The 14,199-nt window shown below is 34.4% G+C and overlaps 2 protein-coding genes across 5 annotated transcripts; both read right to left on the reverse strand.

Moving 5' to 3' along the window:
- Positions 1–4,034: 4,034 nt before the first annotated feature.
- LOC126732718 (patatin-like protein 2) lies at positions 4,035–7,839 on the reverse strand. Its single transcript, XM_050435706.1, has 6 exons — positions 6,546–7,839; positions 5,863–6,044; positions 5,522–5,714; positions 5,256–5,417; positions 4,816–5,121; positions 4,035–4,559 (listed from the first exon to the last, which is right to left on the reverse strand). Exons 1-6 carry the CDS (start codon positions 6,657–6,659, stop codon positions 4,335–4,337), a joined length of 1,182 nt encoding a protein of 393 aa, XP_050291663.1. The 5' UTR covers positions 6,660–7,839; the 3' UTR covers positions 4,035–4,334.
- Positions 7,840–7,929: 90 nt separating this feature from the next.
- LOC126732713 (patatin-like protein 2) lies at positions 7,930–12,983 on the reverse strand. Of its 4 annotated transcripts, none has more exons than XM_050435701.1 (7): positions 12,526–12,983; positions 9,697–9,783; positions 9,440–9,621; positions 9,119–9,311; positions 8,844–9,005; positions 8,410–8,709; positions 7,930–8,319 (listed from the first exon to the last, which is right to left on the reverse strand). In XM_050435701.1, exons 1-7 carry the CDS (start codon positions 12,679–12,681, stop codon positions 8,095–8,097), a joined length of 1,305 nt encoding a protein of 434 aa, XP_050291658.1. In that variant the 5' UTR covers positions 12,682–12,983; the 3' UTR covers positions 7,930–8,094. The 4 variants fall into 4 exon arrangements, with proteins under 4 accessions (XP_050291658.1, XP_050291657.1, XP_050291660.1 ...); XM_050435700.1 differs by having other exon boundaries at positions 9,697–9,789; positions 12,526–12,982; XM_050435703.1 differs by having other exon boundaries at positions 9,697–9,808; positions 12,526–12,982.
- Between the last annotated feature and the right edge of the window lie 1,216 nt (positions 12,984–14,199).

Here is a 14,199-nt window from a genome sequence, read left to right on the forward strand (position 1 = left end):
AAATCTTTCATTCTTGTTAAAGCTAAGTTCTGTCTTGCCTCAGCAGCAAGCTTCTGTTCCGTGGACACAGAAATATGCCAATCTGCAAGTGTTGTTTCTTCTTCAGCCCTTCTTTTTAAGGCATAGTATTCTTCATGACTGAGATGGACAATGGTATCATCCTTTTCTGAACATTCAATATGGTGAAGTGCTTCAGCTGCAGATGCTCCCAATGCTTCTGACTCTAATTGTGTAGCTTGAAGCATGAGTTGCAATGTCTGAAGAGTTTGCTTCTTTACGCTCAGGACTTGTTTCAGCTTTAACCTTGCTTGTTGCTCTTCTTCCATATCCAACTTGAGCCTCTTAATCTTTTCACGTGTTCGATCCAAAGCCTGGTTTATTTCATTGATCATCTTTGTTGCCTTGTGCTTTTCTTCCTTTTTGGTTCTAATGGATGTGTTGGTGCTCCCTAGGTGTGAGTCAAGCTCTGAGATAACAATATTTGACGTTGTAGATTCATTTTTGGCACTTTCAAGGTTGGATTTCAGTCTTTCAAGCTCATCAATGAGAGGCTTGGAGTCTAGCCATGACTGCATGGTGTTGTCCTTGGCTCTTTTCAGTTCTTCCTTTGTCTTAGTCAGTTCAGCCATCTTAGCCTCTAATGTGCTGCCAGAGCTTTCTCGTGGGTCTCTTGGTTTGTGTGATTGATTAATTTGATTCTCTATTCTTTCTTCACCATATGACTCCATTTGCTCTTTTGCATAAATGGGAAACTTTTGGGAGGCTTTTCTTTACCATATATTTATATGTTTTAACTTTCTTGTATTTTAATGTGTAACATTTTGTTTGGATTAGATTTCCAATCCAGCTTTCGTTTTAAAATTTTTTTTGCGTGCTTGGATGTGTTCATTTGAGGTTCCTAGAATGGCTTTGTTTTTACCGAGTCTCTACATGAGATGTCCACATACATGTCTGTTGGTTTTGCATGCAATTGCAAGCTGTGCAGCTTGTGTTGGCACTTGGCAGCTAGTAAAGTTTGCCGGCTGTTATGTCTTGCATCCCTATCATATGGTCGCTTCCTTGGGAGCTGTGACGGAACACCTACGTAATTTGGTTTTTAAGTTCAACTAGAAAATTCCTTGCTTTGTTTGGTTGGCAAATGGTTGGATTCAGGAAACTTAATTTGATGCTAAGAGCTAACCATATTGTGACTCCTTGGTCTTTAGAATAGGACGAAATATGATCAGAAAGCTCTAAAAGTGTATAGTTAATCAGATTAATTTATATTCTTGGAGTTAGTTTCATTGTTCTTTCCGGAGCTTCCTTTTATTCCACAATTTGTTTGGTGAAGCAGGCAAGAGCTTCTTCATTAATACCTTCGCCCTCAATTTCCTCAAATCTACCCGTACCTAAATGCACATTTGACATTGGCTTCGTTTTACAAGCCTTTGCAAATTTTTGGTGGAATTAATATCAACTGACATGGCACCTCCCATTAACGCGTCACATATTTTCAAGATATAATATTGATAATCTTATTATTAACACACTTGGCGCTATAATCATTCCATAAATACAAATAATTGTGGAGTGGGGGATAAGGGCTAAAATTCAAGTATGTGAGAGGAAGCTTTACACATACACTTAAATTATCTTAGAATAAGATTTTTATATTAGATTAAAAAAATGATAATTTTAGGACAATTTATATTTTATTTCTTTTTTAAGTCTATACATCTTTCTTGTGATCTATGCATGTGTTATTGGATTTGGCTTATGTCCAATGTTTTTTTGCACTAAACACATTGTAATGCAGTATCCAAAATTAGATATGTATCCGAATTGTATCATGCCTAGTGCAAAATGGCACTGGACACAAATTTCACCCATGTTATTAAAGTACATAGGAAAATGTAGTTTGGCACTTAAGAGCAAATAGAAATCAAAATGATTCTTTAAATAATTCTGACAACTACATCATTGAATTTTGAGTAATTCTTGTGTCACACCAAAAGGAAGAACATTGGCCACAACTTGCTCATGTGGCGAGTTGTGGTTGGTGGAGGGGTGTCCTTACATGGACCTACCATCACTCCTTTACCAACCACAACTCGTCATATGAGTGAGTTGTGGCCAATGTTGTGCCTTTTGGTGTGACACAAGAATTTTTCTTGAATTTTTGTACAATAGAACATATCTAGCATATTTATTGGCCGAAAAGTTGACGTGTTACATCATTTGATAGCCAAGGGAGAATGGATAATACAATAAATTTGTTGTATTTGTGAATTCCCTAATCATACTAAGAAAAATATGGTAATGTACAAGTTCATGGAGATGTTCTTACATTAATGAGCCACTTTTATTTTTATTTTTTGGGATGAGCCGTAACTTATACTTATTAGTTGTTTCAAGTTTACAACCCCCTCCTTACTTGACTTATAATATAATTGGACTTTTGTTTTTTCTTTTGTGAAATTTTCTTGTTGATATAGCTAATAAGCTATTCCTTCTGCTGCGTTAAATTTTATCAAAAAGAAATAAAAAGAAACATATTTTATCAATGTAAATTATGGTTTAGAACTTAATTATAATACTATTGTTACCTTTAAAAAAAGATAATAGAGTCTCAATTTTAAATTTTTTATTTTTGCAATCATTTATACTCCATAAAAATGTGTATAAACAATTGAGTACGGAAATAGTTATATAACAAATGTTTATATATATATATATATATATATATTTACATAGATTGTAGTATATTTCTTAATTAGTAAAAAAATTCAATTCATAACTTGAGTTTTGACTTAAATATGACTTCTTCTTTTTTTTTTTTTTTTAAGAAACAAACACACACATGACTTAGTTTTCAAATAAATAGTTTTTAATTTTTCAAATTGGTCTCAAATGCTATATATATATATATATATATATATATATATTCAAATGAACATGCATACTTACGTCAGTTACGTGTCTCTCAAATCAAATCATGGGTCCATCATTGTGGGTAACTATTTCCATTCAAAAGGAGTTTGCTATTGAAGTGTCTTTCAACAAATTGATCAAGAATATCACTTTTAATAATGTTGCCTACTAGTTAAGAATATCACCAATCATTCATGCATGGAACAACTTTAATTTAACTTTGAATATTTATCACAAGAGAAATACTTCACAAAGACTTGATGTTGATGACAGCCGAGTTCCGTGGCTTTTATGACGGTTGATCGGTACCAATGGGAAGATAGATGTTAACAACTTAATAGACTTCCATGTTTGCTACTTCACGTGTGAAGTTGAGAACATAGAGCTTCGAATCTTCCCTGTCATGGTCGAGCCCACGCAGAGTAGTAGAACGTGAAACATGCTCTAATTGCTTAATCGGTAGTGGTACAAAAGCAACCAGAACGCTAGATATAGATTTTACCTTTAGATTCGAGTCATTCGACTAAAACAACTCCCACGGACTTAAATGGCTTGGAAATCATAAGATTCATATCGCAACCTGTTCTCTTTTTATATCCTTAAAAAATTTTATTCTTTTTTCTTTGTCCGTTATTTTTACTACTGTTGGCTCCTGAAAAAGGGATGGCAACTGTTAAAAGTGATAAGTTTGGCCCTTGGTATAGCTTGGAACTTTATTCTGTCCTTTACCAAAAAATTAGTATCAAATTTGAATTGTATTTGCACAAGTTATTCATCAAATTTTTTATATTTTCGGTAGTTATAATTAGAGAGAGGATATGAACTTTGAATCTATTGGAAACACAAAAAAGTATCAACTAGATAAATTATAAGATTATTCTTCCTTATGAGGTTTTTGTTTTTAGGACTTCATGACTTGTGAGCTTTTTAAACTGGCTATTAAAAGAGTAAAGTTTAAATAGAGTTAACTCTAGGTCTAGGCCACTTAAGTCTAGGACTAAGGCCCCCTACCCCAAAAATTTAAATTTACATGAATAAAAGGCCTCCAAAATTGTACCAAAAAATGTCTCAAAAATTATAAAATGATAATTGATTTTTTTTTTAAGGATAAATAAAAACCAAGATTGCAAAATTTCCCTCTCTTATTTCAGAAAATGAATAGGACAAGACATTATGAAAGCCCTATATCTATAATATTTGTAATAATAATCTTACCAAAGAATCCAAGCCATAACTGAAATACTTAGGAGGTAGACTAGTACCATATAATCAAACCAATGCCAACGCCTAAGCAATGTGAGACTCTTGAACATCCCCTCTCTAGCTTGTTCAAGCTCTAACACACAAATGAAGTTCTAATTAATACTCTTATTAAAGCATCCAATCCAAATATTTTAGATCAAAAGGAGAGACTTCGAGTGCTTTCATTTTTTTTGTCGGGTCTTGTGTTCTTCAACAAGCAATTTGGCGAAATAGGTAAGACCTTCTTCATTAGTACCCTCGCCCCCAATTTTCTCAAACCTGCCAGTATCCAAATTCACTCTTGACACTGATTTCTTCAATAGCGCCTCTCCAATCTCCACAAGCTTTTGCAGATTCTCCGGGGTGGCAATATCAACTGATGCGGCATCTCCTGTTAATGTGTCATCCTATGGTTCATATTTAACCAAGAAATTGTTAATAATTTACATATAGATTATGTTCACAAATGGATTTAATAAATGTGATCAACAGTAGGTTCCAATTAAGTCAATTGTATAGTCTGTCATTGTGGAATTAAAAACTCATGTTCAAATCTTGCCTATACTAAAAATAAACAGTTTTGGCCTTATAATAAACAACAGTTACCAAGGTTTCAAATCCTTTTTTTATTATAAAAAATGAATAATTGTGATCATTTTATACCTGAATACGAAGGTAGTTCTTCTTGGAACCAAGGGCTTGGAAGAAGGTGGACACATGAAAGTCGACCATATCAGAACTTGCATCGCCATATACGTCGAGCAATGGAGTTGCACCATTGTCATACATCCATTTAAACAAACCCCATTCTGAGGCTGTGGCAGCTGCATACTTTTCTTCATGCTTCGCTGCACCTGTTCCCAGTGACAGAACTAGCATTCTCTTGCTGTACTCCATTGGTTTTATGTCATGTGACTCAATGTTATGCCTCAAAATTTCTTTCCAAATCTGGCTTATGGCCATCATCGTCTGTAGATTTAGTATAAAATAAATTTGAGTACTCGCCAGAGTGGTCATAAATCAAGAAATTAAAGTTACACAAAATAACCAAATTTCCAAAGCTTCAATACAAAATGATGCCTTAAATTCTCAAATCAGCTCACTGGATTATTTGCAGCAACTCCACCATCAATGAGATCAAAACTGCGAACATATCCCTCTGCATCTTCTACCTCAAAGTAATGTGCTGGAAGAAAAGTGGGTGCTGCAGAGGTACCAATGCAAATATCTGCTAGCCTAGCGTTCTTCCATTCATTCTTCTTTGCCTGTACAAAAACATTGACCAGTTGGAACCATACGTAATGGCCACAATACCAACAATTTGATAAACTTTCCTACTTTTTAATGTAATACTCATACTAGCTCATACATCATTGGTTGAAAAGATCACTGGCTGAAGGAGCTTGATATCAAAGCTTGGTATAATCACATCTGTTAGGGTCTCTTTCAGAGTTAGGTTGCCAAGAAGCTCGTTTGTCAATGACCGCAGGTACTTCCCGTCATATTTTGGTCCCCTCATACCACACAACATGCTTGTCATTGAACTCAAAATATTTGTGTTTCTGGTTCCACAGAATCATCTTTAGTAGAAAGAAAGAAAAAAAAAACGGTACCTACTATTTGTTTGGTAAAACTTATATACCTGTTTCTGATGGAACTAAAAAAGAAACCAAAAAGGCTTTTTTGGTTGTGGTTTCATTGAAAATTTACCTGTCCTGGGGAAAAATCTTGGGAGAGTGCTCTAAATAGAAATTGATGAGGTCCTTTGCAGCATACATGGGACGGTGTTCCTTATTGGGAGCTGTAAGCATGGTGGTGACTAGACCACCTGTACTTGTTCCTGCAATTATGTCGAAATAATCTGCAATTCTTGCTTTGGGTCCGTCCAATTCCTACACAGATCATAGACACAGCTTTTGAAACAAAATAAGAAGGAAGAAGGGGTGGCTGATATGTACAATATATTTTGAGAGAAAAAGTAACCTTTAGAACATTTAAAAAAAAAAAATTGGTAGCTATTGCTTCGACAGGGAACTAATGTATACAAATTCAATAAAATACACTTTTCAAGAGAGTCCAGCCTTCTACATGTAAAATAATATCTAATGATATTTTATTGATAATCCTCTAGAATTTATATACACATAATATTGCAACGTAAAATCTTATGGCCATGCTAATGATTAACAGTACTCCTAAAAAATGCAATCCAAAAACAACTCAAATAACTCAACTGATGCCTATAAACATGATAATTCCCTACAAACTCGAAATAATTAATATTAGTAATAGTTACTGTGTTGAAATTATGACTAATTAATAAACTTGTCATTTTCTACTTACGCTTTTGACATATTTATTAATCTATCAGGCTCTAATAGACAGGTAAGTACCTGAAGCTTTGATTCAAGAAAACTGAGGAGAGTGCTGGGAATTATCCCTCTAATGCCACCTCCGTCAATGCTCAACACAGTAACCATCTTTGTCTTTGCAGAAGAGGAAGCCATTTTGATTGGAAAGAGCTAGCTTCTTGATGTTGATGTTTCCTCTAGGCTCTTGCAAAGTTACTATTAGCTTGATAGTGGAATTAATTTTTGCATAAAACAGCAGAATTGATACTTGAAGTATGTATGTATAACATAAAGCATACTCTGATCAACTTCAACTTTGCATAATATGACAAAATTAAAGAAGACATGACACTTTTGCATGGCCCACGCATGGATAGGACTTTTTCAAATACTGTATCATTTTATTCTCTCTGTGAGTGGCATGGGTTCAGAATTTTACATAACGTCATCCTCTTACTTTCACATATCGTCACCCTTTTTTTTCAATTCCTAAATCTTGCTAATGTGTCTTGTTAAAATACATTTGGTCAAGTCTTTCCTTTATATTATGGGAAAAGTTAACAGGTTAGGAACCATTTTTTTTTTTTAATTTATGGAAAAAGAAAAAAAATAATAAATTTTTTTTGATAACTTTTAATATTTCTGATTAAATTAGTATTAAAACTTTCTTAAAATAGTTCAATGACAAATATTTTAAAAGCACATGCTAACATAACCTTTAAGGTGTGTTTGGTTGGGGTGAAAACAAGGAGGATGGAAAATAGAGAGAGGAAAATATGGTAGAAAATGCTATTTTCCATTGTTTGGTTGAGAAAGGAAATAGAAGAAACAGAAAATAAGGGAGAAAGTTTTCCCTCTTGGGCCCACTTTTTTTATCCTCCCAAATTAGGAGGGAAAAGTGATGAGAAATACATTTTAGACAAATACCTCCACTTCATTATACTCACCTACCCGTCTCACTTTCCCACTATTATATAACAAGGAAATAATAATCAATTTATATAAACTACATTTTTCATCCTCAACTTTTTCTCCAAAAAAAAAAAGAAAGTTTTCCACCTTCCCACTTTTTCACCCCTCCAACCAAACACACATGAGAGAAAACCAAATCTTTTCTGTCCTCCTATTTTTCTATCCTCCCACTAATTTTCCATCCTCTCACTTTTCCATTCCTCCAACCAAACAGACCCTTATATTAAATGCTTATGGTTTGAAAATTAAGTTATTATTACTCATGCTTTTAAGTTGACTTATTTAAGTCACTGGTCATGTATGAGTTGGCTTGTCCAAGACTCTGGATTTGATATCAACTTATTAGCTTGGTTAACTGTTTTTCACTAAAAATCTGCTAAAGCATACTTGTACTTTAAAAGAGTGAGATAAAAAAAAAAAAAAAAAAAAGAAAAAAGAAAAAAAGAAAGAAAAGTACATAAAAGCTAAAAAGCTTGTTGAATAAGCTGGACTCAAACAAAACACATTTACCAATTTTTGTTGTTGTTGTTGTTGTTGTGTGTGTGTTTTTTGGGGGGGTGGGTGGGTGTTTAGGTTATTTAATAATTCATCACACCAAAATTATATTCCTTGGGGACTTTCAATTGTCTTGCCGGAGCTTCCTTTCCTCCACAAGCAGTTTGGCAAAGTAGGAAAGAACTTCTTCATTAGTACACTCCCTCCCAATTTCCTCATACCTACCAGTGTCCAAATTCATTCTTGACACTGGCTTCTTCAACAGCTCCTTCCCAATCTCCACAAGCCTCTGCAGATTCTCCTTTGTAGCAATATCAACTGTCGAGGCATCTCCAGTTAATGTGTCATCCTATGGTTCAATTTTTACGAAGAAAATGTCAATAGCATATGGTTATCAATTATGTTGTGAATAGATGAAGTAGTTGTGGTCCTTTGGTACCTGAATACGAAGGTAGTTATTCTTGCAACCAAGGGCTTGGAAGAGGGTGGACACATGAAAGTCGACCATATCAGAACTTGCATCACCATATATATCGAGCAATGGTGTTGCACCATTGTCATACAACCAATTAACCAAACCCCATTTTGAGGCTACTGTTGTACTGTACTTCTCTTCATGCTTTGCCGCACCTGTGCCCAACGACAAAACTAGCATTCTCTTGCTGTAGTCCATTGCTCTTATGCTCATAAACTCATTTTTAAATCTCTCCTTAAAAATTTGGCTTATGGCCATTATTGTCTGTGGATTTAGTTTACAATATATAAGAAAAGGCAACTTCTTTAAAGTAAATTAAGAAATGCTATATAGGATGACCCAATTTGCTAATTTTTGAAAACCAAATATGGCTCTAAATTATCAAATTAGCCACTTACAGGATTATTTGCAGCGACCCCACCATCAATGAGATTGAAACTGAGAGTGTTTCCGCTAGCATCCTTTGTCTCAAAGTAGTGTGCTGGAAGAAATGTGGGTGCAGCAGAGGTGCTGATGCAAACATCTGCCAGCCTGGCGTTCTTCAAGTCATTCAGTTTTGCCTGTACAAAAAATATACCGATTGAGAGTTGTGACCATGTAACTTCACATTTGTGACCACAATTTCAACGATTTGATGAATTTTCCAGCCTGTTTATTATTGTCAAACTCATACATCATAGGTTGAAAAAATCACTGGCTGAAGAAGCTTGATATCAAAGGTAGGAATGATCACATCTGTTAGGGTCTGTTTCAAGGTGAGGTTGCCAAGTAACCCATCTGTCAGTGACCGTAGGTACTTCCCATCGTACTTGGGCCCCATCACAGCACCGAACAAATTTGTCATTGAACCCACAAAATTTTTGTGCCTGGTTTCATAGCATAGAATCAACTTAGTAAAAAATAATGGCATTTACTATTTGTTGAATTCCTTTTAAAAATGGTGAAAACTGAAAGAAAAGGTTCTTTGATTTTTTGCGATTCCATTAAGATTTACTTGTTCTGGGGAAAAATCTTGGGAGAGTGCTCTAAATAGAAGTTGGTGATGTCCTTTGCAGCATACATGGGCCGGTTCTCCTTGTCTGGAGCTGTAAGCATGGCAGTGACTAGCCCACCTGTACTTGTCCCTGCAACTATGTCAAAATAATTTGCGATTCTTGCATTGGGCCCATCCAATTCCTAAACAGACCATAGATACACAAAAATTATAAAACAAAATAAAATAAGAAGAGGTGGCTATGGTTGGTGAAGTACCTGAAGCTTGGATTCAAGAAAGCCCAGTAGAATTCCTGGAATAATCCCTCTAATGCCACCTCCATCAATGCTCAACACAGTCACCATCTTTTCCTTCGCAAAACCAGTTGCCCTTTTTATTCAAAAGAGCTTTTGATATTGATATGTCATTTAGCAAATTAATAACAGTTGATCATTCTTAATGTTGTGTATCAAGCATACCCACATCAACTTCAAACTTTAGATATTATGAGAACTCAAAGAACACTTGAATGCACTCCATGGCACACACATGTCAATGCAATATAAAGTATATATCTTTTTAGATCGTAGTCCTATGGAACTGTAGGGAAATTCATTGATCTCATCAAGCCCTCTAGTCTCAGTATTGAGTGGAATGGGAAAAATAGGTGTATAGACTAACGAGCAATATCTCATGGTCACTATTTCATGTCATTAATGACGACATTCCAAATGTTCCATGTCATTTCAAGTTTTCTTTTTTGGAGTCATGAAAAAGAAACAGGGGAAGGGACTCCGTCTCCCTAAATTCTGGATCCGAAATTGAGGAGATGGGGATCCTTCCCCTAAGCTTTACAAAAACAGGCCCAGCGGGCAACAGAGTGAGCAAGGGAATTACTTGTCCTAACAATATTGGAAGCCAGCCAGAAAGAGAGAGAATTTGATAAAAACTTAATATCTGCTATGATTGAAGCAATAGACCAGGGTGGCACAAAGGCGGAGCAGCAAATAGGATCAATCGCATTAAGTGCATCATTTTCTAAAAGAAACATTGAGTAGCCTTCCTCTCACATTTTCTGGATTGTAAATAAAGCTACACAAGCTTCAGTAAAACATCTCCAGGATCAATAATATCAGCCCAAATCTGCAGCACCGCTTTTTGTGGTCTCTAGACTCTCTATACACTGCCATGAGGGTGACTGAGGACTCTCTTATAGCAATATTAAAAATTAATCTTCACTATCCCAGGTGGAGTCCAACCCACCAGCTTGTCCTTATTAGATCTTACAACTAAAGGCCAACGCAATTTTAAACACACTATTTGAACAACAGGGCACTCAGTGAATAGATGCACAGCAGTCTATTCACTCATGACAGAGAAGGCATCTAATGTTATCACTTGCAAACTTCATGCTGATCACCTCTCTAATGGGCAGAATATTCTAAGTGATAAACTAACTGACAAAGACGAAAGGACATAAAATAGAACGTTTTGCAAAGTTGAGAGATTAAAAACGAACTTTTAGTAAAGTTTAATAATGGAAATAATATTTTAGCCTAAAAATTTTCATAACATATTTATCAACATATACAACACCCTTTCATATCGTCCAGTCCACCACTATTATCATTTTTATTCCGTAGTAATAACAACAACAGTCCACATCAATTATTAGAGAAAATTTATATCAATGGAATTATTTGGAAAAAAAAAAAAAAAAAAAAAAAAAAAAAAAACCTCCCCTTTACTCATACATTTGATTGTACCCATGCTGGCAAACATGGCAAAACTGGTCAAATTTGTTGACCTAACTCAGAATTTTTTTGATCCAAAGCAAAAACAAGTTGACTCATGGCCCGACCTGTTTTGTGAAGGTTAACCCAACCCGTGACCCAAATAATTTTTTAAAACTTTTTTTTTTGTTGGGTATAAAAAAAAAAAAAAAAAAATTAAGACAATATTGGTTTAATTGTTTGTTGTGAGCTTAAAGGAAGCAACTGAGACCTTTACATAATTCCATGCAAATGAATTGAAAGATGAATGGTTGAAGCATTCTATAATGAGTAAAGATTTTTAGATATCAAATAACAAAGTACGTGACAAGATAATCTGGTTAAAGTAGAGTTAAAAACATATATTTAAAATTATAAACATGTAGGAGAAACATTCATAAGTTTGAGAAGAGTGAAGCCAAAGTATCAATGAAATTAGCATAAATTGAGAATGCTAGGCTTATTTTTTAACAATTCATGTCCAAAATAAACGGTTTTTCAAAATAAATTATGATATTTCTGGAACTATGTTTTGCTTAACAATAACATGATATTCATAAAAAAAAACCATGTATAAATAAGTAAATAATCAAACTTTAATGTATATTCTCAAATTGAAATAAAGTGTCAATCACAATTATCGCAATTGATAATAGATTATAAAATTAATTTTAAAAATTGTAAATTTCTTATATGTTTTTATTCTTTGTTAAATTAGTTATCCAATAAGGCACTTATTTTTTATGCTTTGGGAGGTTGATATTGTGTACATATAAAACTTGTGTATTTGTTTACTTATTCTTTGTGCTATTTTGTTTTGGTTAGTAATGTTAGTATTTCTATAGTTTTAAAATTATATACCAGGTATTAATTTGTAATTTGTTTAGACGAGTTTATTCTTAATCTGAGCGGTGAATTCAAAATTACAAGTGCCTTTCCAAATCCAAATGGCAAATACATGTTTTATTTAAAAAAAAAAAAAAAAAAAAAAATTCATGTGAAAAACACGGGTTAACCCAACTCGACCCTCAACCCAAACCCGATTGACCGACTTGTTTCTAACCGGCTAGAAATGGGTTTTTGACTCGCAATCCGATTAACCCGACCGGCCGTTTGCCACGTCTACATGCTGGTTTGGTATAAATTATTATTTTTGACTTATTTTACATAAAATAAATAAATTACACGAAAATACAATTATATAAGGGAAAATAATTCCCAATAGAGGCGTTTTCTTAGAAACCAGATGAGGTAGTAAAACTCTAAGATCCAAAATAATGAATAAAATTTCCAAAAACAATAAAATACAAACGAAATGAAGAACTTTTTGTTTACCTTGGGTATCGCGGGCCTCAACTCAATCTGACTTTGTTTGCTCAACAAGAGAAGGAAAAGCAAAACTGATATTACACAAAATGCCCAACACAACACAATTGAAACTTGCCTCTTCACCGGCCTCCACATGTCCAACGCTCTCCGCATCATTCTCATTCACCACCCTGTTTGTATCCCCAGAAAAATGTTTCCCGAGAAAATTTTGATAAAAATGAAAATAATAATAAAAAGTTACGGATTTTGGGGTCAACTTTGAGGCATCTGTTACAGATGGAGAAAGTTGGGCAAAAATATAAATGATTGAGACGAGAATTTGGGCAATTTGGGCTTGAATTTTGTTGCGGTGGAGGAGAGCCTGTGTCTACTACACTGGGGAAAGTAAGCAGAGTGGAGATTGTTTTCATCATTATTGCTTTTACTTGGGTGTAGACTGTAGACTGTAGACTGGGGAAAGTAGTCTACAACAAATTATTTTTAAATTTTACACTTCCACGCTATACATTTCTTTTTCTTTAACTTTATTTGCACGGCTGCTCCGTGATAAGTGTGGGCCAAGTTAAGTATATATATAAAAAATGTTAATTAATTTATAAGGTTTTGGCAATTTATAATTGATATAAGTTCCAAATGGTACTCGAGCACAGTAAATTTGAGTTCGCCCTTGTTTAGCCATTGTGGCACCGTTTGACATGGCATTTGGGAATTTAAAATTTGAGTGATCCAGACTCATACTCGAGCTTAAGGAGCTCGAGTATGGCCCCTGTTTTTTACACACTTAACTCTCTGAAGCTTCCTCTCTCCCATTACTTAACTGGGGTTTAGTCTTCCTCTCTCATCACTCTCACTCTCTCAATCTCCCTCTCACTCTCTCAATCTTGCTATCATCTCACTGTCACTCTCCCACATGCTCTCAATCTCCCTCTCTGTCTCGCTCTCGCTCAATTGTCCATTATTTTAATATTTGATTTTTATGTCCCGGGATTAATCCTCTGTAATGAGTCAAATTGATTTGTATTTTGATTTTTTTTCTAAACATGATGTTTTATTACTTGGTAGCACTTTTATTTCAAATTCTGCTCAGAGACTTTCCTGCAAGCCAATATAGGTCATAGCAAGGAGTAGGTGGACTGCTTTATGTGGAAAATTTAAAGTGAAACATCTAGTGCATGGTCTCATGCTCTTTTTTGTTCACTTGGATGTCTAGTCTAGTTGTTTTATTTTCTTTCTTTCCTTTTTGGGCTCTCTTTTGGTAAGTTCAAGCTTTAGAAGCTGATTTTTTTTTTGGTTTCTCTTGTATACTTTTTTAAAGGGGTTTCTCTTGTATACTTATCATATACTAGCTATGTGCCATTTTCTTTTCTATGAATTTAATTTGCTTCTTCAGAAAAATAAAAATGAAAACATAATATATTACTGTGGACAGTATTAATTATTTTCGTAGGTTATTTTGGTAGGTTGTATACTTATCAAATACTAGCTGAGTTTTGTAAAATAAGGAAAAATGGATGCTGGATTCAGGACAGTGGCTGCTAAATATTTCAAGACACAACACTAGTGAGTAGTGACTGAGAATTAAGAGTCTAGCACAGGTGCTAAGAAGGCCCTAAAATTGACTGCAAATTGATAATGTTGTTCACAAATAATTGTATCATGCCAAGTTCAATCGATGGATTA

This window comes from Quercus robur, chromosome 6, assembly GCF_932294415.1.
Source record: "Quercus robur chromosome 6, dhQueRobu3.1, whole genome shotgun sequence".
In the NCBI taxonomy this organism is placed as follows: domain Eukaryota; kingdom Viridiplantae; phylum Streptophyta; class Magnoliopsida; order Fagales; family Fagaceae; genus Quercus; species Quercus robur.

Bases quoted from the DNA above. Each gene is read 5' to 3' on its own strand.
- LOC126732718 (XM_050435706.1), bottom strand. From the start codon at position 6,659: ATGGCTTCCTCTTCTGCAAAGACAAAGATGGTTACTGTGTTGAGCATT. The intron at 5,715-5,862 runs GTAAATTTTCAA...CTGTGGAACCAG, and splicing joins AAGATTTTTCCCCAGGACAG to AAACACAAATATTTTGAGTT. The intron at 5,418-5,521 runs GTATGAGCTAGT...GTTTTTGTACAG, and splicing joins TGATCTTTTCAACCAATGAT to GCAAAGAAGAATGAATGGAA.
- LOC126732713 (XM_050435700.1), bottom strand. From the start codon at position 12,681: ATGAGAATGATGCGGAGAGCGTTGGACATGTGGAGGCCGGTGAAGAGG. The intron at 9,006-9,118 runs GTATGAGTTTGA...TTTTTTGTACAG, and splicing joins TGATTTTTTCAACCTATGAT to GCAAAACTGAATGACTTGAA. The intron at 8,320-8,409 runs GTACCAAAGGAC...ATTGAACCATAG, and splicing joins ATAACTACCTTCGTATTCAG to GATGACACATTAACTGGAGA.